This window comes from Xenia sp. Carnegie-2017, unplaced genomic scaffold (assembly GCF_021976095.1).
Source record: "Xenia sp. Carnegie-2017 unplaced genomic scaffold, XeniaSp_v1 HiC_scaffold_22, whole genome shotgun sequence".
NCBI lineage: Eukaryota > Metazoa > Cnidaria > Anthozoa > Malacalcyonacea > Xeniidae > Xenia > Xenia sp. Carnegie-2017.
In genome coordinates, this window is record NW_025813485.1 from 13,212,477 (window position 1) to 13,237,340 (window position 24,864).

At 34.8% G+C, this 24,864-nt stretch overlaps 4 protein-coding genes and 1 long non-coding RNA gene across 7 annotated transcripts; 3 read left to right on the forward strand and 2 right to left on the reverse strand.

The window, feature by feature from the left end:
* The first annotated feature begins 833 nt into the window (after positions 1-833).
* On the forward strand, positions 834-7,850 carry LOC124446825 (presenilins-associated rhomboid-like protein, mitochondrial). 2 transcript variants are annotated; one of them, XM_046997706.1, is made up of 11 exons: positions 834-1,014; positions 1,208-1,325; positions 1,551-1,679; positions 1,909-1,957; positions 3,482-3,577; positions 4,116-4,217; positions 4,714-4,758; positions 5,661-5,731; positions 6,367-6,468; positions 6,820-6,917; positions 7,074-7,850. In XM_046997706.1, the coding sequence occupies exons 1-11, from the start codon at positions 896-898 to the stop codon at positions 7,165-7,167; spliced, it is 1,023 nt and encodes a 340-aa protein (XP_046853662.1). In that variant the 5' UTR covers positions 834-895; the 3' UTR covers positions 7,168-7,850. The 2 variants fall into 2 exon arrangements, with proteins under 2 accessions (XP_046853662.1, XP_046853663.1); XM_046997707.1 differs by having other exon boundaries at positions 836-1,014; positions 1,283-1,325.
* Positions 7,851-8,648: 798 nt separating this feature from the next.
* Positions 8,649-14,899, forward strand: LOC124446821 (angiomotin-like). Of its 2 annotated transcripts, XM_046997702.1 has the most exons (12): positions 8,649-9,047; positions 9,207-9,257; positions 9,409-9,768; positions 11,165-11,370; positions 11,687-11,831; positions 12,179-12,204; positions 12,362-12,440; positions 12,576-12,703; positions 13,045-13,337; positions 13,455-13,678; positions 13,821-13,885; positions 13,975-14,899. In XM_046997702.1, the coding sequence occupies exons 1-12, from the start codon at positions 8,942-8,944 to the stop codon at positions 14,017-14,019; spliced, it is 1,728 nt and encodes a 575-aa protein (XP_046853658.1). In that variant the 5' UTR covers positions 8,649-8,941; the 3' UTR covers positions 14,020-14,899. The 2 variants fall into 2 exon arrangements, with proteins under 2 accessions (XP_046853658.1, XP_046853659.1); XM_046997703.1 differs by lacking the exons at positions 8,649-9,047; positions 9,207-9,257; positions 9,409-9,768 and adding an exon at positions 10,077-10,339.
* LOC124446822 lies at positions 13,949-15,449 on the reverse strand. The gene is made up of 3 exons (XR_006948538.1): positions 15,329-15,449; positions 14,891-15,090; positions 13,949-14,649 (listed from the first exon to the last, which is right to left on the reverse strand). It is a non-coding gene; the product is annotated as an uncharacterized LOC124446822 (long non-coding RNA).
* Positions 15,450-15,523: 74 nt separating this feature from the next.
* Positions 15,524-23,303, forward strand: LOC124446553 (transcription initiation factor TFIID subunit 6-like). The gene is made up of 13 exons (XM_046997393.1): positions 15,524-15,772; positions 16,637-16,723; positions 17,259-17,412; positions 17,886-17,942; positions 18,511-18,731; positions 19,835-19,900; positions 20,185-20,262; positions 20,586-20,687; positions 21,081-21,205; positions 21,665-21,722; positions 21,795-21,869; positions 22,451-22,570; positions 22,659-23,303. Exons 1-13 carry the CDS (start codon positions 15,611-15,613, stop codon positions 23,082-23,084), a joined length of 1,731 nt encoding a protein of 576 aa, XP_046853349.1. The 5' UTR covers positions 15,524-15,610; the 3' UTR covers positions 23,085-23,303.
* LOC124446554 (microtubule-associated protein ssm4-like) lies at positions 23,224-24,751 on the reverse strand. Its single transcript, XM_046997394.1, has 4 exons — positions 24,513-24,751; positions 24,320-24,431; positions 24,149-24,237; positions 23,224-23,692 (listed from the first exon to the last, which is right to left on the reverse strand). The coding sequence occupies exons 1-4, from the start codon at positions 24,682-24,684 to the stop codon at positions 23,442-23,444; spliced, it is 624 nt and encodes a 207-aa protein (XP_046853350.1). The 5' UTR covers positions 24,685-24,751; the 3' UTR covers positions 23,224-23,441.
* Between the last annotated feature and the right edge of the window lie 113 nt (positions 24,752-24,864).

The window sequence follows — 24,864 nt, forward strand, 5'->3', positions numbered from 1 at the left end:
CAACTTTTTTTCTAGGCTTTTGAACAATTCAACTTTTCTCCGCAATGAAATTTTATCCCGTGCAAACAGTGCTGTAGAACTAAATTTATCAGAAGGAAGGCTCTCATGACGTTTTTGTCAATAGTGCCCTTTTGAAATTACCCATTTCAAAGGTTGAAGGGGGGCTCCTCCCCCAAGCGCCCCCCCACTTCTACAGCACTGCATACAAAGTCTATTTACCGAGGATTTTCTCAAAATCTGCACAAGAATTATTGTAACTGTTTGGATGAATGTTACTGCAATCTAAGTTGTGACATGTGAAGCTCGCTCAAAAAAAGATGTTTCGTGCAAAGTAACTAAGCAAGTTAACGAAAAACCTAGCGTTTACTTCTCATTTGAATCTAAATATCACCACCGCTAGGTTTATCAAAACATCATACTAAACTGGAAAATCTACGTCTACAAAATGTAACCAAACTCAAACATTCGTTAAAACCAGTTTAAGAGGGGAGTAATCAGTAAATGTTAATTGATCTGAAAATATATATTTTTGCATACTTCAGGTCGTTATTTAAACCAAGAGTTCAAAGCATTTTTCAAAACACCTATTTTTTACTTCTAACCATGAAAAAGCCATTGTTTGTGAATAATTGTTTAAACAGTCAAAACCAAAGAACGTTTATTTTATTTATATTATGAATATAGTGTTATTGGAAATCCGCCAATCGGTCCAAAGCCACCTTAATATAGCGTTTTCAATGTGGTGTATTCGTATTTTTAAATCCATCGTTTAATATGGCAATATATAGTTGGGGGGGGGTTACTAAAAGAACCTGAAAAAACTTTTTGTCGACACCATTAGCAAAAGCAAGATAGTAAGACACTTTGTTACATGAAGTAAAGATAAAAAACGAAGATGGCCGTCGTTTTGGAAAGACTTTTGTCGCAAAATTGTCTATCAGTTTTGCGAAACAACATCAAGTTTCGTAAAAAAATCTTAGCAGGGCAGAATTATCATAGGAAATTACGTGTTAGGTAAGTTAATATTTCTTGTAAAGTGTAAGCTGATTTACTGCTTTACTGCTGTCATCAATGTAAAAACTCCATGAATGAATGGAGAATGGAGGGATCAAGGATGCATCTGCGGGATTTTGCCATAACTTATGATGTTTTTTTATAAAGCACTGCTTTATTGAAACATGTTAATTATAATTTCTCAAAATGACAGGAATGTACATCGAGGCAGTAATTTGAAAGGAAAACTGAATAATTTTGAAAATGATCCTGAAATTATTCCATTTAGCAGATCAAGACTAGTACTTAAACCTCTGGCTTTCTCTCTAATTGTAAGTTCATTTTTGGTAAGGAAAGTATTCTATTGATTGCAATGTTTATTGATGAATATATTGAATAAATGATGACCATTGCCACAAAATATTTCGTGTGTTTTTTCATTTCCATCTATGTTTATTGGAGTGAAGTATTGTTTTGCTATTTTTTCATATTGTGGCATTTTTAAGGATATTCAAATGCATACAAGATGGAAAATAAATTTTTTTGAGATTTTTTAGGTGTCATCCGGATCATTTGCTGTCGCTGCCATATTCCAATATGAATCTTTTAGGTCAAGCCTGCCTCAACAATTCAGACATAGACTTGAGTCAAGTTTTCAAATGAAGTTGTTCAAATTTAGACAGAAGGTATTGATAAGTTCTGGTTGGCTTTTGTTAAACAATTTTGCATAACATATATTGGACAACTTTAACATTGTTACACAACAGAACAATGCATTTGCTGTTTACATCTTTTTTTTGTTATCAAAGTAATTTTAACATATATGTATTATGACATTTACCAACTTCGATCATACTTTAGTAAATGTTGAAGATGCAAACGTACTCACAAGTGTTTTTTTAATTAAATGGATAGTTAAACAAATGGTGGAATGCATTACATGCTGGTGAAAAAACAGCAACAGGTGTGTTGAGAATTTATTGTATTTTTTTCATTATCAGATTGTTGGTTAGTCCAATGGAAGTAGGATTTCAGCTTACCATAAACCCAACCATCTCCACCCTGCTTGTAATTTTCATGTATTTTATGCTTATGTTCATTATTTATATTTTTATTATTTTAGTTTTCATGCTGTTTTATTGTTAATGTTTAGTTGTAGGTGACAGAATATTGAATGTTTGCATTAACAAATGCATGTTTTGTACACCACTGACAATATGACTATATGTATGTTCTAGTATAAACTAAAAATTATCGTATTTTGATGTTTTGCGGTTTGAATCCATAGTCTGAATTCACTGTAAATGATTTTAACATGGAAACGAGTTTGACGGTAAGCTGAAACCTGAATTCCATCGTCCTTAACAAGCTTGCATAATTTCGTTTTAGTAAAGAAAAATATCCGCAGAGAAATGCGCAAAGTTCCTCGATTTGCCTTAGTGTCATTTAAGTTTGTCCTTCTGTTCATACTTCTGCGCTCACTCACTGAGAAAAAACAGATTTCTAAAAACATTAAACGCAAAACTTACACATCATGATCAAAACTTTGAGGTGCGCCAGGAACAGAAAAACACACTGTATGTGTATCTATACAGCGGTCAGTGAGTGTGTTTATCCAAAAAATTTTAACCCTGAAATTTGCATCAAAGCTATCGCACTTTGCATGCAATTCTGCATTGCCTGTGCAATTTTTTATACGCCTTGGATTTTAACATACATTCTCATTCTATCACGTTGTAATAGCTATCTTGTTCAGTTACGAATAACTTAACAGGAAAAAGGTGCATTTATTGTGCTAAATTTGGCTCGGATGCGAACAGTGTGGGTCAAAAAAAACAGCGTCTATCGACGTGAGAAATCGTTACAGAACGTAACGAATTGCGGTCAATGACGTATCAGATTGCACATTTAGTTTTATAATCCTTCTGTCTGAGGATGACTTTGAAATAAAGTCGAAAATTTACAGTTCACTTCTCGTCTTGTTTTGATGCATATTTTGCAATCTCAAGATGTCTTGCTTCTTCGGAATTTGTTTTATGTTATATTTTTTTAAATTGTCGGCTGGTCATGGTTTTTACATTTAGTTTTGCTGTGTGAATTTTTATGTGTTCGCTTACTGTTAAAGCATCAGATTTGTACAGAAATGACTAATGATAATGTTTTGAAATTTTTGTCTCCTTGGGTTCAATTGGTCTTGCACGGTAAGAATTTTTTATGTCATGTGATTTGAATGGTTTGAAGTTTTTTTCATACACCCTGTTGTTCACCCCACTTCGAGGATCAATTATTCCCCTAGTCATGCAAATTCAAAACGTCTGTGATTTTAAAGAATAACAGTTTTTCTTGATACACCCAATGTATGTATTGTCCGTAAAAGAAGCGAAGTTTCGAGATGCAATTACACTGAAAGTTGTTTAGTTTCTGAAGTGAACATCACCGCGTGAATGATGATTTCTGCTTTAATACTTTTTTATGTTACGTATTTCAGCTTTAATTGCCCTAAATACTGGAGTTTTTCTGCTCTGGAGAGTACGTAGCCTTAAACAGATCATGACGAAGTGGTTCACATCGACTCCTATTTCAGGTTTTTTTCCTTCATCTAAAATTCATACTCAGTCGTAAATTGTGAAAAACTAGCTGTTTTGGTTCAGATTATTTAATTGTTTGACAGCTGTCTATAGGCCCGTTTAAAAACGTCGCCTATTACATGCGCCAAAACCATTAAAGACAAAATAAAATGAGTTAAAATTCATCACTATCTTTAGTTTTGAATGCATTCGGCTCATGTAAAATCCGACGTCTGAAGCGGGCTTAAGATGAGTTGTGTAGCACGACTAGCTTACCCCCAGATTTACTCCCGTTATTTAAATTCTTTACTTTACAAATCAATTGTTTTTATAGTCGGTGAACATAAAAAATCTTTGCAAAGCGAAAGTGAAAAGTCGGGCTACGTAGGTTGTTACTGAATGTATAGCGGAAGTCAAAAGTCGGGCTACGTAGGTTGTTACTGAATGAGATTTCCGGGGGCTCTGGTGTATGAACAAAGAGATATTTTGAAAGATATGATTCGAGTGGTTATTTAAAGTATTCACGTGACTCAAGTTGTTTTTTTGTCCTCCCAGGTTTATCATTTCCAATGCTGTTTAGTTCATTCAGTCACAGGGAGACTTGGCATTTAGCTTGCAATATGGTTGTTCTGTGGAGTTTCTCTCCAGTCATTCATGGTGAATGTTTATGATTCTCTTTTGTTGTAAATTATATACAGAATTTATCAATAAAGAAATTGACGTATTGCGAGAATTACAATGCCGTATCACAATGCTAAGAACACGACTTCATAAAGTATTGTCAGCTACGTGCATAAATTACATAGCTTTGTTACTTGTACAGAACATTTTCTGCTCTTGGGAAATTAAGATAACTTTGAACAGCAGAATAATCACAGTAATGCATGAGTGCGTGGCATCAGCATAGTGATCAAGTATTGAAATGATCACTGTACATCAATTTCTTGAGGTTTTCTTTGTGTTTGTTCTTATATTTTGAAAACATTCCCATCGCGAAAAGTGGGTGCCCATAATAATCCACCACCACCCCACCACCCCCACCTCTCCCGTGTCAGTTGTCTTTTTGATCGTCTTTTTTAAAGGATTTTCTGAACTGTTGAATAACCCTTATTTTGGTCAATTTTTTGATATTTTTTTTATCTTTTTCTACTAGACATGTTGGGAAGAGAACAATTTTTAGCATTTTACGTTTCTGGAGGTAAGATCTCTGAGTTGTTGATAAGTTTCAATTTGCGAATTAGAAGTTTGAACGATGTCATAATGAAGTCTAGTTTTTGTGAAGAACTATTATTGATAAATTAGTAATCCGTCAATTAGGGAAGCGGGCTGGAGTAGGTAAGTTGAGTTATTTAAATGGTATTTTTCATCAATTCCTAACAACACAACACAATACAACATAACACAAAACAACACAATACAACACAATACAGCACAATACAACACAATACAACACAATACAACACAACACAATACAACATAACACAACACAATACAACACAACACAATACAACACAACACAATACAAAAACACAATACGACACAATACGACACAACACAACACAACACAATACAATACAACATAATACAACACAATACAACATACAACACAACACAATACAACACAATACAGCACAATACAACACAACACAATACGACACAATACAACACAACACAACACAACACAATACAACATAATACAACACAATACAACATAATACAACACAATACAACATAACACAACACAATACAACATAACACAACACAACATAACACAACATAACACAATACAACACAATACAACACAACATAATACAACACAATACAACACAACATAACACAACATAACACAATACAACACAATACAACACAACATAACACAACACAACACAACACAATACAACACAACATAACACAACACAACACAATACAACACAACACTTTCTTATGAGCGTATTGCAGTATCTAGAAATAGCTAGACTGAAAATTTCTTTCGTCGGTTTTTATCAACCAACCATTTTTGTTTTTTTTTCAATGAAGAGCAAGTAAAACAAAGGTTAAAGCTAGAAGATAACCTTGTCATATTTGATTTTTTGCCATTAGGACTCTTCTCAGCATACGTGAGCCATTTATTCAAGGTTTTATCAAGAAACCCGACGCCATCTCTTGGAGCAGTGAGTAATAATAAAAGGCATACATTTTTTGTGACAGTCAGTTTTTTTAAGTGAGGAATGGCGTTTGTAATCTTGTTTTCATCTTGTTTTATTATACATGACCTTGCACGCAAGATAGGCAAGTTTTCTGTTTGCATTGAACTATAGTTATACGTTGAATTTAGTAAGTCTATAATCTAGTAACCAATCAAACTTGTGCAAGTAGTCTGGATTTCTGTAGATTGCATAGCGCTGACAGACAAACTTATCGAAATTTAATATTTTCCAATAACACTTTTTGAAAGTGTTTTATGCAGTGCGGTGTTTGAAATTGAATGAAGATATGATCTTCGCACTTTGCTGGACAATGTAAGCAATTGTCTCATGAACCTGGAAAATTTAGGTGACTCAACGGGAAAATTCAGGTGACTCAATCCCGTTGAGTCACCTGAATTTTTCAGGTTCATGAGACAATTGCTTAAATTGTCTAGCAAAGTGCAAAGATCATATCTTCATTTAATAACACTTTTTGTTTTCAAATTTTTGTTAATATTACTTAATTGGCTTTAGGGAAATGTTATTTTTGATTTTTCAGAAAATATAGTGAATCACGACAGTGGGTTTTTTGAGTGTTAGTTTTATTTTTATTTTTATAGTCTGGTTGTATTCTTGCCGTTCTTGGCGCCGTATGTGTGGCTAATCCTGATGCAAGGTTGTCCGTTTTGTTTCTGCCGTTTTTCTCTTTTTCAGCATCAAAAGTAAGTTGGCAAATTTTGCTGTTGATTTGGATGAAACTTTATCGTCACTTGTATCAATCACTTTCGTGCAGGACTCCGATATGTTCTTGTATGACACATTTTCAGTAGACAACGCGCATTTGTTCATTCACAAAAGTCTATTCTCAAAGTCATGCTCGATCTCATAGCTACTATTGTTAATTATTGAAGCCTACGGCGTGCAGTTATTCACACGATTGGGGCACCATAAGAATTTTGTATCTCTTAATTCTGGAAACTTTTTCACTGATGCATGTTTTTTAGTAAGGGAAATACTTAAAATTTTATCGTCTCTTATCGTAGCAATAAGTTATTTATTCTTTTTGATAACAGGCTTTAGTTGGTCTTTTATGTTTCGACTTGGCTGGTTTGGTCTTTCGTTTGAAGTTATTTGACCATGCTGCGCATCTTGGGGGCTTAGCGTTTGGATGGTAAGCTTTATTGCGTAGATATTTAAGATATTTCGTTGGCTCATCCTTCAATTGATGAAAAATATTCTTCTCGCTTTTATAATGTTTCTTTACTTGAATTCGTTGCCTGTTTTACGCATTCGCCTTGAGACAAATGTATTTATTTTCAATCTACAGTTGGTACATCTCATTTGGTCATAACTATATATGGGATCAGAGGCATTACATTGTTCGTAAATGGCACGAATGGCGACGAAGATTTTCTAAGTAAATTATAATCTAGTTTATATTTTGAAATGTTGAAAAATCACAACTGGCCACGGAATTCACGGAAACGTTTCGGGCACACAATAACTTTCATTCGATTGTACCGCTTTGCATCGGCTAGCCATGCGCCTCCTGTTTGTCATTTTGTTCCATCTCTAAATACCTCTCTACATACATGTAATGGTTTTCGAATAGTTGTGTTCACACAATGTTGAGTAGTGGGGATTGAAGACTAGGTTTTTTTGGTGTATATGCTTAGTTTTTTTATAATTTATGTTCTCCTTCGTGCCTATCATAAACTCTGTTAATATCTGATTCATTGAATGCGTCACGTGTATTGAAATATCTGATTCAATGAATGCGTCACGTGTATTGAAATATCTGATTCATTGAATGCGTCATGTGTATTGAAATATCTGATTCATTGAATGCTTCACGTGTATTGAAATATCTGATTCATTGAATGCGTCACGTGTATTGAAATATCTGATTCATTGAATGCGTCATGTGTATTGAAATATCTGATTCATTGAATGCGTCACGTGTATTGAAATATCTGATTCAATGAATGCGTCACGTGTATTGAACATGCTTGTATTATTCTAAAATTCGAAGTATTTGTGAAACAAACACTTGAAAAGTACTTTCTTTTGTAATCAGTTTCATTAAATGTATTTGTACACATTATTATTGCTGGGTGAAAATCACTGCCTCCTTTTTAGCGTTTTGAAGTAAGGCTTACGTCAACTCGAAGCTGTTATACTTTAGAATTTGGTTGTTTCATACACCACCATTTGTACGACTGCGCAGAAAAACAGTCCCACCTGCGCATGCACTCAGGTAAAATTATTTGATAAGAAAAATATCTGTTTGCATCTTCTTACAGTTTTGAAACATATATCTGCTTTATATATTTTTGCCAGTGACGTAGCCTGCCCGACTTTTTACTCTCGCTATGCAAACATTTTTGTGTTCACTGTCTGCAGGCGGGCTACTCTACTCATTTTTGCTAAATTTTCGATGTTCGATTTACACTTGAGCCCGCGCAAAGCTCCCTCATATTATTTAATATTGTTGAAATAGAGATGATTTTGTTTGTATTGAGATCGTTTTGCTTCCACATCTTTTTGCAAAGTGATTGAAGAAAAAATAATTAAATGACTATACGTGGAAATCGTCGATCTCTTCGTTTTTCTCGAATCCTAAAATTTTCAACGTTTGTTTATAGTCATCAGTTACTTTTGTTTGAATCATAATTGAACGTTTGATAACGATGTTTATTGTATAATGCTCATATAGTCTGATCGTCGTGTTAATGAATGAAATTAGGTTTAAAGTAAACGGTCCTATCCTTTGGATTAACTTGTCACTTGTGAAAAATATCTTCGTAGATAAAAGCGGGTTACATATAAGAATGCAGCAACACACAATTGTTTAACTTCACGGCAAAATTCTATTTGATAAATTGTGCTCGATGTTTGCGATTGAGAGTACAGATTGAAAGTGTTTTGTATTTCAATTACACTGTGCTTAACGCATATTTGTGTGCATTACTGTAATATATTTGAAGATTTGAAGTGAGTAACTTTGGAATTTGGTGTTTACTCTGGAGATGATGCACAATAATTATATATGGTTGTGTGTGGTTTATACATAAAGTCAGACTAACTGAAGATTTGTTCGTCTGAAAAGAAACCTGAACCATTTTTTTGTCAACCTAACGTTTGAAACTTGGCGTCTCCATACGGCGGCACAGTGGAAGAGCAGTTATCTCAAGAATGGAAGGACTTATCTCAACAGATTGTGTCGTAAGGTGGACAACGACGGAGATTGAAAATTGGCTTAAAACGCTGGGAATGAAGAAATATTTTACCAAGTTTAAGAGTGAGTTGAGTGGTGATGAATGGAAATTGTGTTACTTCAGCATTTTGTTTAATTAGTTTGTATATAATATGATGGTTGATTGACTGCATAATAATAAATTTTTTTCAATGAATTTAAGTCAGCACATAAGTTATTTTATTTGTTTTCGGTTGAATCTAGGAAATATGATTAGTGGAGAAGTTCTTGTTCAACTCGATGATATACTGTTAGGTACGACTTTCGAGTTTTTATTAAATTCAGTAATCTTGTTCATTTATTGAGCGATTATAAACAAATGTTGATTGTTCTCATATTAGCATGTGTTTCTAGACACTGAAATCGTTTCCAATAAATAACTGGTTTTATTATTTTCGGAATGTAGATGATCTTAAGGTCACTGACACTAAAGATCGAGAGATTTTGCTGAATGCGGTGGAAAAGTTTACGTCTGTCAACCAACCTTCGTCATTTCTAATGACGTCATTTTCTGAAGAGAAGGAGTGCATCAATCCGAAATCTGAGCCAGAAATGGAGGTCGTTACAAATGGTGTAGTTAAACTGAAGGAAGATTTCGTTTCATCGCCATCACTTGCCAAATTGCTGCCAACCATTGGTGAAGAAGAAGAATCTCCCAAAGGCACCGAAAGACTTCTTATAAATGAAAGTAAAGCAGTGATTATGAAATATGAAGGTGAAAATGATGAACATGATCATCATACAACACACGAAGCACTTCCTCTAGGTGAGAAACCCACTCTATAAGGTCGTAATTAATGTTCTCAAGAAAATACATCGTTGATGCGGCTTAACTTGGTTTTTGCTGAGAGTTTTTAAATGTAAGGCATGGAATTGCTTATGTAAATAACATACGGGTTTTTATTGACTAACTCGAGCAACATTCGTAAGTGTCTACTTAAAATTGAGTGGACATACTGTAATCGCATTGAAAAGCAAAAAAACCGTCCCGTACTAAAACAACCCCTTGTGAATCACAGTGTGATTTCAATTCAACTATTTAGATTGTCTGCTCGCAAGATACCCCCTGTACATGATGGTAAGGGTATCAAAGAATTATCCGAATTGTTGTTTCGCCTCTTATGAAAACAATTAATCATGTCATCACAGTAAGATTTCACTTTGCATGTTTACGAAGCAAATCTTCGTATCAACCATAAATCTCTTTGCAATTCACTGCATAAAACACTTCATTCGATCCGGTTGCAAATATCTTTGTAATAAACAAAAAAAAGGGATGTTCGGTAGACGTTACTGTCATCGAATCTTTTCATCGAATTGGAGGGGAAAGTACAAAGGTTAGTTTGGAATTATTGTGGAGACATAATCGTTTCAATATATGATAGTCTATAATGTAACTGCACCAGCGTAAAACACTTGATGACATGTATACTTTTATTGGAATATTGGGTAAAACTTGATCATTCTTGCAATTTTTACTGTTTATTAACATGCAATTGTGATGACAACAACAAATCATGTCAGGCGTTACTCTAAAGTATAGTAGCTTTCTAATTCTATAATACCTATGTATGCTTGATGTGCCTAATCAGGGAGTCTGCCATACCACTGGTCTTCTTGAATCTCACGATGCAAATGATCTTGTGTGAATGAATTAAGCAGCTGTTTATGTAAACAAGCAAATGTTACATGAAGTTAGAAGTATGTCTAGAGTTTAGAGCAAAATAATTAATAGACGAAAGTGTGTGGATAGGAACAGCTGAATGTTGTTATGATCAGCGAATTTTTTATGATGAGCCAATAAACTCGTGGCTTTAATGATCTGAATATTTCAGAAATGAATGTTCTCTTGTTGATTTATTGGTTGTCCTGAGATTGATTGCCTCGACCCTGACCTCATAACGACTTTGACTTGCGCAATTTGTTAATGAAAAAACTGTGTCTGCAATGATTTGCATGATGCATCCTTATGTTATAAATTTATGCTTTTAAATTCACGAAAAGATCCCTTAGGCTTGTGTGTTTTTCATGTGATCTTTTACAGACATTCGTTTTGTTTCAAGTTCTTGATTATTTTGTAAATTATTTAAATGACTTTTCTAATGAATACGTCAGTTTTTGGTAAAACATGCACACTTTAGTTATATAATATTGAGTTTTAGAAGCCAGTAACACCGAGAAAAAAAAAGAGTTAACACTTGGAATGGTCGATGATACAGACAAAGAGACTTACCAATCAAATGCCATCAGTGACTGTCATGAAGTGGCATCAAGGGCAACGGAGATAGTTCAAGTCTTTTCCGAGGAAAATATGTGTTTGAGAAAGAAACTTGAAAAATGCTATCAAGAAATCAAACATTTAAAGAGTGTAAGTGTTCACTTTTATGGTCTTGAAGTAAGGATTTGAACGCAAAAATATTGGTTTGAATTTGTCTTCTTTAGTGGTCGTTGCTACATACATGAGTATCTTAACTTTTTTCTTTGAGCTTGGGATAAGGCTATTTATTTGAAACATGTTAAAGTTTACCTCTTCATTTGAGCTGCAAGTGATTTAGCAGCACACAGCAGGACATAATATGTTTTGTCTCAAATAATTTGCCTCTAAATCTCGGAATGCTTGCCATGTGTGTGTACATGAAACATTGAATGAAATCTGAAGCACCTGTTCATCACTTCATCTTTAGGTAGAGAAGGAACTGCGTGAAAGTCAAATCATGTACAGCGATTTAAAAAGTGCGTTCATCATTCGCGAACACAAAGAGAAAGCCATGAGATCACGCATGGAGGCAGAAATCGTCCAGCTGAGAATTACAAACACTGAACTCAACGGTTTGTTTTCCTGCGTAATGCAATCATAGGCTTTTTCTAGGAAACATGTGATATTTTTTTGTGTTTCTTGCATCCATGCATGCGCGCGTGTATATCATAAAATTAGAAATTTTTTTAAAACATGGAAAGTTTTTCCATCAAGCAAATTAAATGTGATAAGTTTTCAAGAGAAAACATTTGAAAACTGAACTTTCTGTTTCATTCGTTAGTAAAACTCGTATAGCATGAAAGTCATGAATGTGTGAGATGTCTGTGTTTTCCACTAAACGGGCAATTTTACTTGCTTCAAATCATCGTGATGTAAGGAACAGAGAAATATAGCTACGTGTGTCGTTTTATTTTTACAGATGAATTAAAGAAACTAAAAGCTCTCGTAAGTTTTTAATTTGTATTCAAATGTAGATTTGACCCAAGGATGTTTACTATTAAATGAATAAAAACTTTTGTAATAAAAAACCCTTATCAAGAAATTCAGCGACATGATTACCCACATTCTGAGAATTATGAGCAATCCAATTTTGCATTTGTAGAAATCCGAGATTGAAGTGCATGATCTTAGAAATCAAATAAACCAAAAGGATGATCAATTAAAGCAATTACAGAAAGAAAGTAAGTAGAGGTGATTTTATGCTGTGAATAAATAAATGGTGACAGCAGGTGTGGATGATCTTAAGTCCACTGCAGCCATTATAGAGGAAGTCAAATTTTTGCATCTTTGTGTATTTTCTATGCTCTTCTTTCAAGAAAAATTTTATAAGTCCTCGTTGACGAACTTAGAGAAAATGTTAAAACAGAAATCATCCGAGATACTAATGTTGCAGAAGCAGCTCAAAGCACCGTGCATGAAAAATATTTCGACTTCTTTGACAAAGGTTCGTTATGAGTTATGTATGTAGCTTTATATAAAAAAACAACAACAATAAAACACGTGCGGTGATTGGTCTATGCTGTGTTTGCATTAGCCTGGGCAAACCAATATGAGCTCAACCAATTAAATCAATCAATAAATTAAAGAGAATTTGCAAATCAATCATGAACTCGAGCAGGTGCAGCCCTCGACCTTCGGTCTCTGACTTGCACTTATCTGATTTCGAGTTCTCCCAAAGGTCTCCTCGGTTCGCATAAGCCTGTGCAAACACAGTAAAAATCTTTTATTTCTTAAATAACGTGAAAACCATTGAATTGACTAGAGTATCTGCATCATTTTTATTAGGAAAACAATAATGGAGAAAATGGAGAAAACAAAATATCAAATGACTTTTCTGAGCAATTTCATGATTCAATGTTAAGATCTTCCCTTGGAAGAACGGCTACAAAATTTGAAGATAGGTTCCATCAAAGGAAAAATGACAGAAATGCACCCATGAATTCAAATGTGTCTGTCCTCATCGAGCTGCTCAAAGAAAAAGATGCTCAAATTATGAAATTTCGAGAGGAAATCAACGACTGGGAAATATTGCAAAAACGACGACACTCAAAACGAAGATATTCCGATCTAGAAACAGAGTGAGTGTTTGTGTTTTTTTTTTGGCCTTAGGTTTCATCTAAAATAGGTCTCTTCACGTTTCTGGATTTTCAATGAATTTAGATGCATATGTAGCTATGTGTGTATTGTTTTGGTAGAATACGGACCTTGCATGTTAAACTTGCAGAAAAAGATGCTCAGATTAAAATACTTGAATGCAAATATGGAGAAAACTACGCTGACTGCAAACAACTGTCTACGCCATTCAGAATTCCTTCTTTTGAAATTCATTCATCTACGTCCTCGTACCAGGACTCTGGAATCATTACCGTGTCTGATAGCCATGGTTATGAAGAAATTCAAGAAACACATAATTCTAAAGGTGAACGTGTTTAAAGACTTAAAGGTTTAAGGATCTACCTGATTGCTTGCAGATATAAGGTTATGTGAACACACAGTGCAATCGCAGCACAGTTGTATGAGAAATGTGTGTTCGTACATTATTCGGGTATTTCTTCTTGCAGACGAAAGAAGTAGTGAAGAGCCGCTGCGTCATCGAAACTCTGATTATGACTTGGCTCAAAGAAATGTACGGCTTGATTCTGAACTTTAACATAACAAAACTATTTTCATTAAATTTCATGCAGTTTAATCAAAGTATTTCGTATTTTTTATTAGGAACATGAGAAAACAATTTTGAGCGAGTATTGTTGGTTTGTGTGAGAATAAATTCTTACAACGTGTAAGTCATCTCCTTACACTGTAGATGTACAATTAACTGTCAAAGTGCACCCTTCAATCTTCGCAATAGTACCTTTGCTTTCATCGGATACGTCGATTGGTATTTGCTAGTGCCGCGTTCAAATACATACAACAATTAACATATAAGTTTTGGATTGTCAGTAAATGAAATCGATCCAGACATGCAGGGTAAGTCTAAAAAAAACGGAAAAATCTTACGACATGTCAAAAAACGTTGCAGCAGAGAAAAATCTAGTCAATCTAACATTTCTTCCTAACGTGTCACACGTCAAGGTATACCACGTTTATTGAAGGTTTTGTTTTTATCTGCTAGCAGTAAAGTGAGTAGTCAGTTTCGCGATTTTCCAACTATTCAACGGTAGCAGAATGATTTCATGAAATTTGATACAGTGATCTCTGAGACAGTTTAAAAGTGTGTATGTGGTGGTGGTGGTGGGGGGGAGGGAAGGATAGCATAAGAATTCCCACTCTATAAGGACACTTGAATGTCATCCAACAAATTTCTGCTCCACGCCACGAAAAGTCTCTCTCTATTCTGTGTTTGATGTAGAAAACGATGTAGCTTCTTATATAGTTTCTCTTCGAATAACCCTGTATAAATAACAGTAGACGTTGAGCAAGCTTAAGTATCACATTTAATGAATTTCTGTAATGGCCACAGTGCAGTAAAGATATTCATGTATTTAAAATACAAGTGTACATTATATGCAGTTTTTGATTTGTTCAGCAACACCATGAGTTATATAAGAAAAGTTAAGGCAAGGTGTAATTTGGTTAAATTTCTTAATTTAATTTGTAAATCGATGTAATAAATGGTCACAATGTTGTATACCATGGTAAACTTTGCAGATATTTTGGACTTCATTGATGTTTTTCATATCATTTAGTGAGATTATTTTCCCTTTCCTTTTTCTTTTTCAATCAACAAAGCAAATCCAGAACATCTTGGGAGATGTCTAGCATTGTCTTGAGCACAGCATTTAATCATGGCATCAATAACATGTTCACACAAATCTTGTTGATAATTGTTTTCTAAATAAAGCAAAATTTGAGAAAATGGTTGTACGTCAGCCATTTTCAAGTGTTCTAACATTAGGTAAGTCATTTTGCAGTAAAAACAGAGGCCACAAGTGTGCCATGACTCTTGAATGTTCCATCAAATATGACACATATGACATAATAAGGTAAAAAAGTAGCAGTAGAAATTTAAAGATACGGTAGTCAGTAGTGATGGGAATCATTCATATTCCATTAACCACCATTAATATACCTTTCAAACACAATTGAATGGCACACGCTTCTATTTTACAGGGTTCTTTACTTTTATGAGGCATTGACGACCAAATCATTCAATCCTTTGAATTTAATTTCGAAATTCTATTTAATCATGAATTTTTGAAACGGGGGTTGACAAAGTCGACTTGTCATATCATAATTACTCTCACTCACCCCGGTTTTCAGACAATACAACATAAGCCTGATGGCGAGAGTAATATGTATACATTCAAAGAAATAACTTCGAAAATAAGCTTATTCATCTGAGCATTTCATCATGAGCTCTCATGAAAGCGGCACAGAGTCCGAGGTAGACAATGATTTGACTGTGGAAAGTATTAAAACAATTTCTAGCTCATATGGCATAACAAAACTCACAGATGATGCACTCCAGTATCTTCTGGACGATGTCAACTTTCGTCTGAAAGAAGTTTCCCAGGTATGATGTTAAATAATCATTCTTTCTAGGTGAAAAATTAGCAACCTTAGTAAATTTTGTCTGCCCAAAAACCTGCTAATCCAGCGAAACGTTGCAGGGGGAAACCTTATAGTACAGCATTCAAAAACATTTAAAATGTCTTTCGAAATCACAGACTCACACGTGACAAGGTGACGAGGGATAACAGTTTACTGCGCAATTTCTTTTTTGGCTGTTTTCATTCTTGTTGGTTAGACATGACAAATCTATCTTTTATTTTAATTGCATCAACAGTCATACAAAATGCATATATAATTGTAACAGTGAACATATTATGGAAGCATATTAAAGACGCTATTTAATCTTGCAATGAAATAAAAAAACCTAATGAAAAGTATTAATTTATCATTCGGGTATGATGTACTTGACAATTTACATTTGAAACTATCGTCGAAGCAATGACTTGTAGAAGTTATCATGACTTTATTGACGACATTGACATGAATGTGTGTAAATGTTGTACTGGCAGTTTATAACCTATATTTGTAAGCCTTCTATAATCATATGCAATGTGCGAATTAACGGTGTGCAATGTGCAATTTGCACATCGTTTTAGCTAAAATGAAAACAATTGCACATCACTTTTTCAAACGATGTGCAAAAATCAGCGGTTTTAACGAAAAACACTGTCTTAAATCATATGAATTTGTTCACGTTTAAAAATATTAATTTAGCAATTAGCGCTATATAATAAATAACGTAATATCGACTTGCTTATGCCTCTAAAGAAACACTTTTGTCAAAAAAAATTGCACATCGTTTTTTCTGAACTAATTCGCACACTGATCATATGTAATTGATTCGACTGTCAATTTATTATTTTAGGATGCACTGAAATTTATGCACAAAGCCAAAAGAAGAAAACTATGTACAAGTGACATTGATAATTCTTTAAGAGTGCGAAATGTTGAGGTTAGATGATGTATTGTCATATTAACAAGTGTGTTATAGAATGTTCACCTGAATTATGTTAGATTTAATATTGCATCAATCAAAGACAAGAAAATGTTCTTTGCTCATATGTAGATGTTCATAAAACTTGTTTGTACCTAATACAAATCTTAAATTCTTAATCCATGATGAATATGCCAGCTCTTCTAAAGATCTTTCCAATGACTTTAACTCAGATGTGCCTACTCATGGCAATAAAAGATCATAGAATTTGAAAAGCATGTCAGACTTATGAGACAATCTTGTGTCATCCACTATCAAGAAAAGATAATGATCATAAAGGATTTTGATAGTTTTTTAGTATCAGTGATTGGAAAGTAAATAATCCTTGCCCCTAAATGACCTGTTTTTGAGCTATCAAGAGATCTGTCAAAAATTTTGTGTTTGATGAAATTAGGTGTGTTAATAAGTCTGTTAAAAGATTTTGTTAAGCAACTGCCCTTAGTAGCAGTTAAGACCAAAATGTTTAAAAGTTTTGCCATTTCAATTTTTACAGCCTTTGTGTGGATTTTTATCTTCTGATTTCATACCATTTCGTTTTACAAGTGGAGGTGGCCGAGATCTATATTTTTATGATGATCCCGAAATGGAGTTAAGTAAGATCATTTCAACACCATTGCCTAGACTGCCACTGGATATCTCCCTTAAAGGTAAAGATTCAAATACAAATTTTACATTACAAAATTGCAATCTGCTCCATCCATTCTTCCGTCATGTTTTGTTTCGACTAGAAAAGTTTCATAAAGAAAGGAAAAATTTTGAATTTGGTGAAATTCAAACACCACTACACATTAACTGAGTGTTGTTCTAAAACTTATCACTTCTTTTAAAGTTGAGAATTGATATTTCTTCTGTAGAACAAATGAGAAAAGTTTAATGCAAGCATTTGATATTCTTCAGCTAGTCTCTTTTGTATTTCTAAAAATGTAGGAAGATTTATGTTATTGTGTGTTTTGTTTCCAAAGTGAAATATATGCGAAATGCTGTTGACTTTGATGGTTCTCTTCTGTTAAAATATGTACTACATTAATCTCTTACATGCCCTACAAATTATGTTTATAATACCCTAGAAAAACCTATCCCCCTCATTAAGGACTTTTTCTTTCTTTCTTTTTTGCGTTAGCTCACTGGTTGAGTGTTGAAGGTGTTCAACCAGCCATCCCAGAGAATCCTCCTCCAGGTTTGTTGAGTTATTGTTTTGTACATTTAGCACAATTCTATAGAATTCAGTTCTCAAAATAACCAGCCAATTGTTTACCCATTCGGTCATTTTGATCGGCCACATTTACTTGTCTTCCCTCAACACTTACCAATCGGTTTTCCTTTTATTAAAGATGATTTGGCTCATCCATCCAATGCCCGAATACCTCAAATTTTTATTCATGTGTGTTGGCCAGTTTTGCCGTATGTTGTTTTCCCAAAGGCACTATAGGCAATGTGGTGTCATAAGCGCTTAGAATGTCATGAAAATGAGTAGTCACAAAAATTTTTTTTTTCACGTTAATTGTGCAAATTATGTGTATTACTGAGCCGCCAATACTTTACTTTGATCGAGCTGAGGTAAAGTTGACCGGTCTAGGCCGTTATTTTGAGCCTTGAAAGTTTAATTTTTCTATCTCCAAAGGAATTATGAATTGTGTGATCGATTCAGAGCATGACAAACACATTTGTCATGTCACCCGGTGTAAGCATGTATTTGTCTGTAACTTTGATCTATTTTTCTAAAATTTAAAACAATTTATCTCCAGTAACTCTTGAAGTACAGTCAAAAGATGTTATGGAAAAAGCACCAAAGATGAAACTAAAAGAGAGTAGATTATCTTCGAGCACGACAGCTAAATCCACGACCATTGAGACGACAACTACAATGACATCCAAAATGCAGTCGAAATGGTTAGCAAAAAGCAATAGCTCTTCCGCTACACCTTCTGATAAACTCAAACCGTTAATTACGCACGAACTCTCTGTTGTAAGTAATATATTTTCTTTTCTTTATTGTTATGTTCATAAAATCTGAGCTACAAAGCGACATCTCAAGCAACGTGCTCCATGATTGCATGGTTTTTAAACGCTCATTATTATAAGACTTTTTTCTTATCATTTCGTTCGCTACAAATACCGTTCGCTTAGTATTTGTTCGACAATCTCCAGAAAACCAGATCCTGACACTATGTGAGCTGTTTTACCAAAAATATATTTTCCTGAAAAAGTTTCTTTGTGAACTCAAATATTGAAGGATGGATCGACTTTTGAATATGAAAAACTAAATATTGCTGTTTGACATATGATCTGATCCTGTGACAATGTAGAAGATAGCATTTGTTAGACATTTTTACTGCGGAGTTTTTTTGTTTTTTAATTACAATTTTAAAAGCTGAAAGCACCGTTGTTGCCATTTTCAACAGGCAACTGCATCTGCTGGGGTTTTCATTTTCGTAGGGAGGAGCTTTGTTGCAAAGTTTCATCAGAGAGTTTTAGTTTGGCATTTACGGCAAAAGGCAAACCTCGACTATCCGAATGCCGTCGAGGTTTGCTGTTTCGAAAAAAATTGAATTTAGAATGGCTTTTTGCATTTGTATTTTACAATTCGCATCTTCCCGAGCTAAATTTCATGTTTTGTTTAAAGTTTGTCGCTAAAAAAGGATATTCATGTTGTATACTCGTACTATTGAGCCATAAATTTCAATTGTTCGTATTAGAACTACTAAAAAGCTTGCCGCACTTGCCGTTAAACCAGAAACGCAAACCGCAAAGCTATGACCATGTAACATTATGTGGTTTGCCGTTAATACTAGAGAAAAACTCTCTATTGTATATATGTTGTCGTTTTGATTCCCTTGATCCTCACATGTACATTCGTAAGGGTCGGGACATTAAGGATCATATTTAATGAAACGTCAAAATATCCTATTTTACTTTGTTAGCTACGTGCGCATTGGAATTCAGACTTGAATTTCGAGATTCAATTTCGTAACAATATAGCAACAGCAACTCTTATTGAATTTCGAGATTCAGTCCAAGTAAGAACAAAAACTCTATCATTGAATTTCAAGATTGAATTCATACTTATAGGAACAGCAACTGTATTATAAAGAGGTAACGGAGGCATGTGTGGGATCTTCTGAAGCTAAACGTGCCGTAAGTAAAGAATACGATGTCAACAATACATATGCATCTCTTAAAACGTTTTACAATGAAGGAGTTAGGGAAATATTTTTTGTTCCCGAAGTCTACAAATTACTGCTGGTTGCAAGTGGTTTAATTCAACATCATCAGTGACAGTCTATCGTTGTTTTTGTATAAATGAAACCATGCTTTGGCATTATATATAATCTTGTGCCATTCCGTTTCTCCTTTTTGCAAAATGTCCGCTAATTTGCTGGGAACTAACACAAAAGAAAGGTTATTATCGTTTTCTATAGGAAGCCTTACAAAGCCTATCGACCGATCCTGGCTTATATCAGATGCTACCTCGATTTTGTACGTTTATCTCTGAGGGTGTAAGTATTAAAACGAAATTTCGACTGTCTGTTGAATAAATTCATTGCTGTCAGTATGTTTTACTTGTAAAACGTTTTTATGCATGTAATACTCTCCGTATGGTTTTTTAGAGGAATAAAACATCTAGGTAAAGTATACCCTAAAAAACAAAGTCATTGTTCACTTTTCTTTTAAAGAACTATACCAGTATGAGGTAAATCAGATTGTCTGTCGTCGCTTTGCTGTATGACACACCAAACTCCATGGTCATCTAATGACCTGGTGGTCTCAGGACACTGATCTTGCCATGTTCGCCAGACTAACTGTTCATGTTTTTTTTTAGGTTAAAGTAAATGTTGCTCAACGCAACATGGCTGTTCTAATATACCTTATGCGTATGGTGAAATCTTTGCTAGATAACACTTCTCTTTTCCTCGAAAAATACGTAAGTACAGTAGTTACTGTTTTGAGAAGAATACACTTGAACAACTTTCACATGTCATGCATTCACATCAATGGTGAAAAATACTACGTTCCGTGTAAATTTACTGAAAGACCTGGATAAAGTATTTCCTTTCGTGGCATTCAATTTCAAAATTAATACAGCCCTGATAAGGAACGCTTACTGTTGGTGTTGGTATTGACTAATTTTTCGACATCCTTTGCGGTAGTGACTCTGAAGATGATTACCGCTAGCTAGGATGTCGAAACGTCAGTCAACACCTAACAGTCCTTCTCTGGACAAAACTAACCTGGAAGATCTACATTGTAGTTACATCTACAAACATGCTACGATACTCTCGAATTCAAACGATTCACTGTTAATTCATTCATGTAGCTTCACGAACTTATACCTGCTGTGGCGACCTGTGTAATAAGCCGTCAACTTTGTACAAAACCCGAAACTGACAATCATTGGGCGCTGCGAGAGTTTGGATCCAAATTATTGGCCCAAATATGCAGGTTAGTAATCGCAACACGCTGTTACCACAGGAAACAAGAATCTTGATACAGTCATAGTGGTCTGTGTACGGAGGTTCTTGTACTTTTAATGATTGAAAATTTATCAAAAGTTTACCAATGTTTCTCGACATTGATTAAAAATTACCAGCCATAAAAGTTTAATGGCTTTTTTTTTATTTCAAATTTTGTGCCTGAGGTCTTTCTTTGTTTTTAATTATGGTTGGGCATGATGAACGATAAGGAAAAAGTGACAAATCGTCCACAACAAAGCTAGGCTGCCTTCTTCATTGAAAGGTATCGAGGGAATGATACAGTATTACATAAAAGATTTTAGTTAAATGCCGCTTGTCTCTACTGGCTTACTTCTACCCATCGTGGACACCATCTTCCTTAAAAACATTAAACAACCTACATGGATTCTTGCATAAAAAGTAATTTACCATTGAATATCTTTGCCAGAACCTTTAGTACTTCGACGAATAATATTCAGCAACGTATTACGAAAACGTTGTGTAAGGTAAGATTGCCGGCATTCTACTATTGCTGAAGATTTCTTGCGTAGCCTCAAATCAATAAATTTTTCATTCAGGTTCTTCAAAGTGTTAAAGCACCGTTAGCTAGCCACTACGGTGCAATAGCTGGGCTGGCTGAAATGGGAACAGAGGTATTGATTGGACCGTTATTTATCATCGATTTAATTGATTATCTTTATTGAATGCGTTCGCATAATGAGGTTGTGGGCAGATTTTCGTTGATATGCGGCCACAGTTGTACGAAATAAGCAACCGAATTGGCCGGAGTTTAGGAACTTGAACAGATCACACTGTAGTGTAGATCGTCCATTTTAGTGCTGTTCTTAGAAGGTGCTGTGTTGGTATATACTAATGTTCATCATCCATTGCGGTAGTGACTCTGAAGATGAATACCGCTAAGGATGTCGAAACGTCAGTCAACATCAACAACAACAGTCCTTCTCTGGACTCTACTAACCTGGAAGATCTACATCCACAAACATGTTAAGATACTCTTGAGTTCAAACGATGCACTGTTTTCATCACAGTATGCTTTTTGAAACATATAGTAAAAATTGTTAAACGTTTCAAAGGTAACCAAGTTATGATGCTGTTTGCTTTGCAGTTGGTAATTACGTGATCAAAAAAATACAGAAAAAACTGATCTTTTGCTAGCTATGTATTATAGCACATAATTATCTACAAAGAAAACTGTGTGTATTTTGACTTCAAGGTGTTAAAGGTCCTAGTTGTTCCATTTCTAAAGACGGAAGCTCAGCTGATAAAAAATGCCCTTAGCGGACATGATCTCAGAGAGAAAGCAGCCGCCGAGCACCTTCAAGCTGTCATTTTGGTATGAAAATCTCTTATTTTGTACTCAGTTTACTTTGGGAAAAAGTTTTCGGTTTTCTATGTTAGGCAATTTAATGAAATATTTTCAGAAACATATTCCGACGACAATACTTCAAATGCGACCAAATCAAGATAAACAAGAGCAATTCGAAAAAGAATACGGATATCTTGGTCCCTCATTATTCACGAAAGTTTCTCAATTGCGTCAAACTATCATGACTGCTGCTGCAAAATCAGGTCAAAGACCTTTATTGACTGCACCGTCGACGTCAAAGCAAGTCGTCTTGAAGCTCATGATGCCAAATACAACATCGTCTGGATCAGCACCAACAACCCCCACAACCCCGTTAACACCATTAACTCCACTCTCGGCCACCTCAGGCAGTAATGTGTTATCATTAGGTAGGTCAATGACGTCACCAGTTGTGGTGACTGTACGGCCTCCGCTAAAAAGTCCTTCCGTGGTCTCCATTTCCGGTAAGCCGCCCACACCGACTACAAATGTACCTCCATAATCATAAACAATTATCACAATTACTATAGACATGAAAATGTGCAAGACATGAAAATGTGTGTTACTAGTGCATTATTGTTTTGGATATTATCTTTGGGTTTTTGTGATTAAGTATACAAACAAACTGTGCATACTATAAATTGAGCGCAAAAACCAGAAATGTATATAACAGCATGCCTTTGTACTAACAACTCTCGAAATCACGACAATTGATACCAAAGTCAAGGTTTGTATCCTGTAAAACGTTTTACCCCTACACCATTCAATGGTTGATTTATACAATTAAACAAGGACATTGGGAAAAATACGATAGAGGCTTTACGTAGCTTCATTAAATTTTCGGTCAAGAGTAAAACAGTCAGTATAAAGTATTTACTCGTGGCATTGAAGTGCCAAAATCGTTTCTTTCCATCATGCGTCTGAAAACTTTGCGTGGTACATAATAGTTTGGAATGGATGGCGAGCTTTGAAACAACATTTTACCAGAGAGATGATGACGTCTTTCTTTGCAATTTTCTTTCGTTTTTGCAGATAAGAGACTGTGGCCAACTGCGTGCACTTTATGAAAGTTCATGTTCTTCTGAACATGTGACTTCAGTGTTGTGTGAACTAAATTGCAAAGAAATATATCGTAAGAAACTTGTGTACAAGTCTTTCTCGATATAGATACTGCATCAACCGCGCCTTCAAGAGAGTAAACTTCTTTGCAGTACGATAGTTACACAATGTTCAAGTACCTGATAAGGCGTATCTATAATACTCAGGAGTAACTATAGCACTGGCGTTTCTATGGCAGAATTGCTCTTTTATAGGTTCCGTTTGTGTGTATAGTTGAAACCGAATAAAAAGCATATGAATGGCGGATCCGTTGATCCCTGTCATAAGATAGCTGATGTTAAATATTTAACCAGAATATTGAATATTACACTGACATCTCAACGCGGTAGAGTGGAGATTGCTGTAGTACAAATAGCGCTGTTTTTTAGTATTTCAATTTCAAATTTATCCACACCAATGTTTTCTGACCCTATGTCCTCTAATAATGGAATCTGTCCGACTATGTACCTGAGATGTGCCTTGATGTTTCTTTTTTGGCAAAGAGTGTTTCATCAACATACGACTCTTTGTTGACAGACCGGTACATATTCTGGCTTCTGAATTAATTGGAAGTAGAGTTTTTCAAAATTCAAATAACGTCTTTTATGAAGTGTACTATTTCACAAAAGTACACGTTACCTAACTCTCCAGTTAGCCATCAAGAACAGCTTTCGCGGTCTGATGAAAATGCCATACATATCTTTACATTGAAAATGTCTGTGGCCTTTATGCAATCCGCTGGTATAACCAACTATGAAGAACATAGGAGAAATAAGTGTTGCATGAAAACAGTTGCTAAAAATCATGAAAACTGTTTATTTATAAGTATAACCTGGAGTATCCAATTCCACGCCAACCCAATCACCTTCTTTTGTATTCAATCCACCTTTGTATCTCACAATCCCTGTCAATATTTCTCCGTTTTTTACAGTTTGAACACGGGATCCTATCTTAAGATTTTCGAAGCCGACCATATTACCTAACACGTACCTTCTGGCTAACATTTGAAGAAATTTAAACGAACACAAACAAACATAAACTAAACACAGTTGTCACTCCTAGAAACAATCCACGCACTTAACACACCAGTCTTGATTGGTCACGCGGGATGCACGCGCTAAAGCCATCAATAAACAAGTACGTTGCCTTAGAAACGTTAGAAACTGAACTTGGTTGCCATGGAG

Bases quoted from the DNA above. Each gene is read 5' to 3' on its own strand.
- LOC124446825 (XM_046997706.1), top strand. From the start codon at position 896: ATGGCCGTCGTTTTGGAAAGACTTTTGTCGCAAAATTGTCTATCAGTT. The intron at 3,578-4,115 runs GTTTTTTTCCTT...TTGTCCTCCCAG, and splicing joins CACATCGACTCCTATTTCAG to GTTTATCATTTCCAATGCTG. The intron at 5,732-6,366 runs GTGAGTAATAAT...TTATTTTTATAG, and splicing joins CGACGCCATCTCTTGGAGCA to TCTGGTTGTATTCTTGCCGT.
- LOC124446821 (XM_046997702.1), top strand. From the start codon at position 8,942: ATGGAAGGACTTATCTCAACAGATTGTGTCGTAAGGTGGACAACGACG. The intron at 9,769-11,164 runs GTGAGAAACCCA...ATTGAGTTTTAG, and splicing joins ACACGAAGCACTTCCTCTAG to AAGCCAGTAACACCGAGAAA. The intron at 13,338-13,454 runs GTGAGTGTTTGT...TTGTTTTGGTAG, and splicing joins TATTCCGATCTAGAAACAGA to AATACGGACCTTGCATGTTA.
- LOC124446553 (XM_046997393.1), top strand. From the start codon at position 15,611: ATGAGCTCTCATGAAAGCGGCACAGAGTCCGAGGTAGACAATGATTTG. The intron at 19,901-20,184 runs GTAAGTAAAGAA...CGTTTTCTATAG, and splicing joins CTTCTGAAGCTAAACGTGCC to GAAGCCTTACAAAGCCTATC. The intron at 21,723-21,794 runs GTAAGATTGCCG...TTTTTCATTCAG, and splicing joins TTACGAAAACGTTGTGTAAG to GTTCTTCAAAGTGTTAAAGC.
- LOC124446554 (XM_046997394.1), bottom strand. From the start codon at position 24,684: ATGTTAGCCAGAAGGTACGTGTTAGGTAATATGGTCGGCTTCGAAAAT. The intron at 24,238-24,319 runs GTAACGTGTACT...CAATTAATTCAG, and splicing joins ATGGCTAACTGGAGAGTTAG to AAGCCAGAATATGTACCGGT. The intron at 23,693-24,148 runs GTACATAGTCGG...TTTGCAATTTAG, and splicing joins AACATCAAGGCACATCTCAG to TTCACACAACACTGAAGTCA.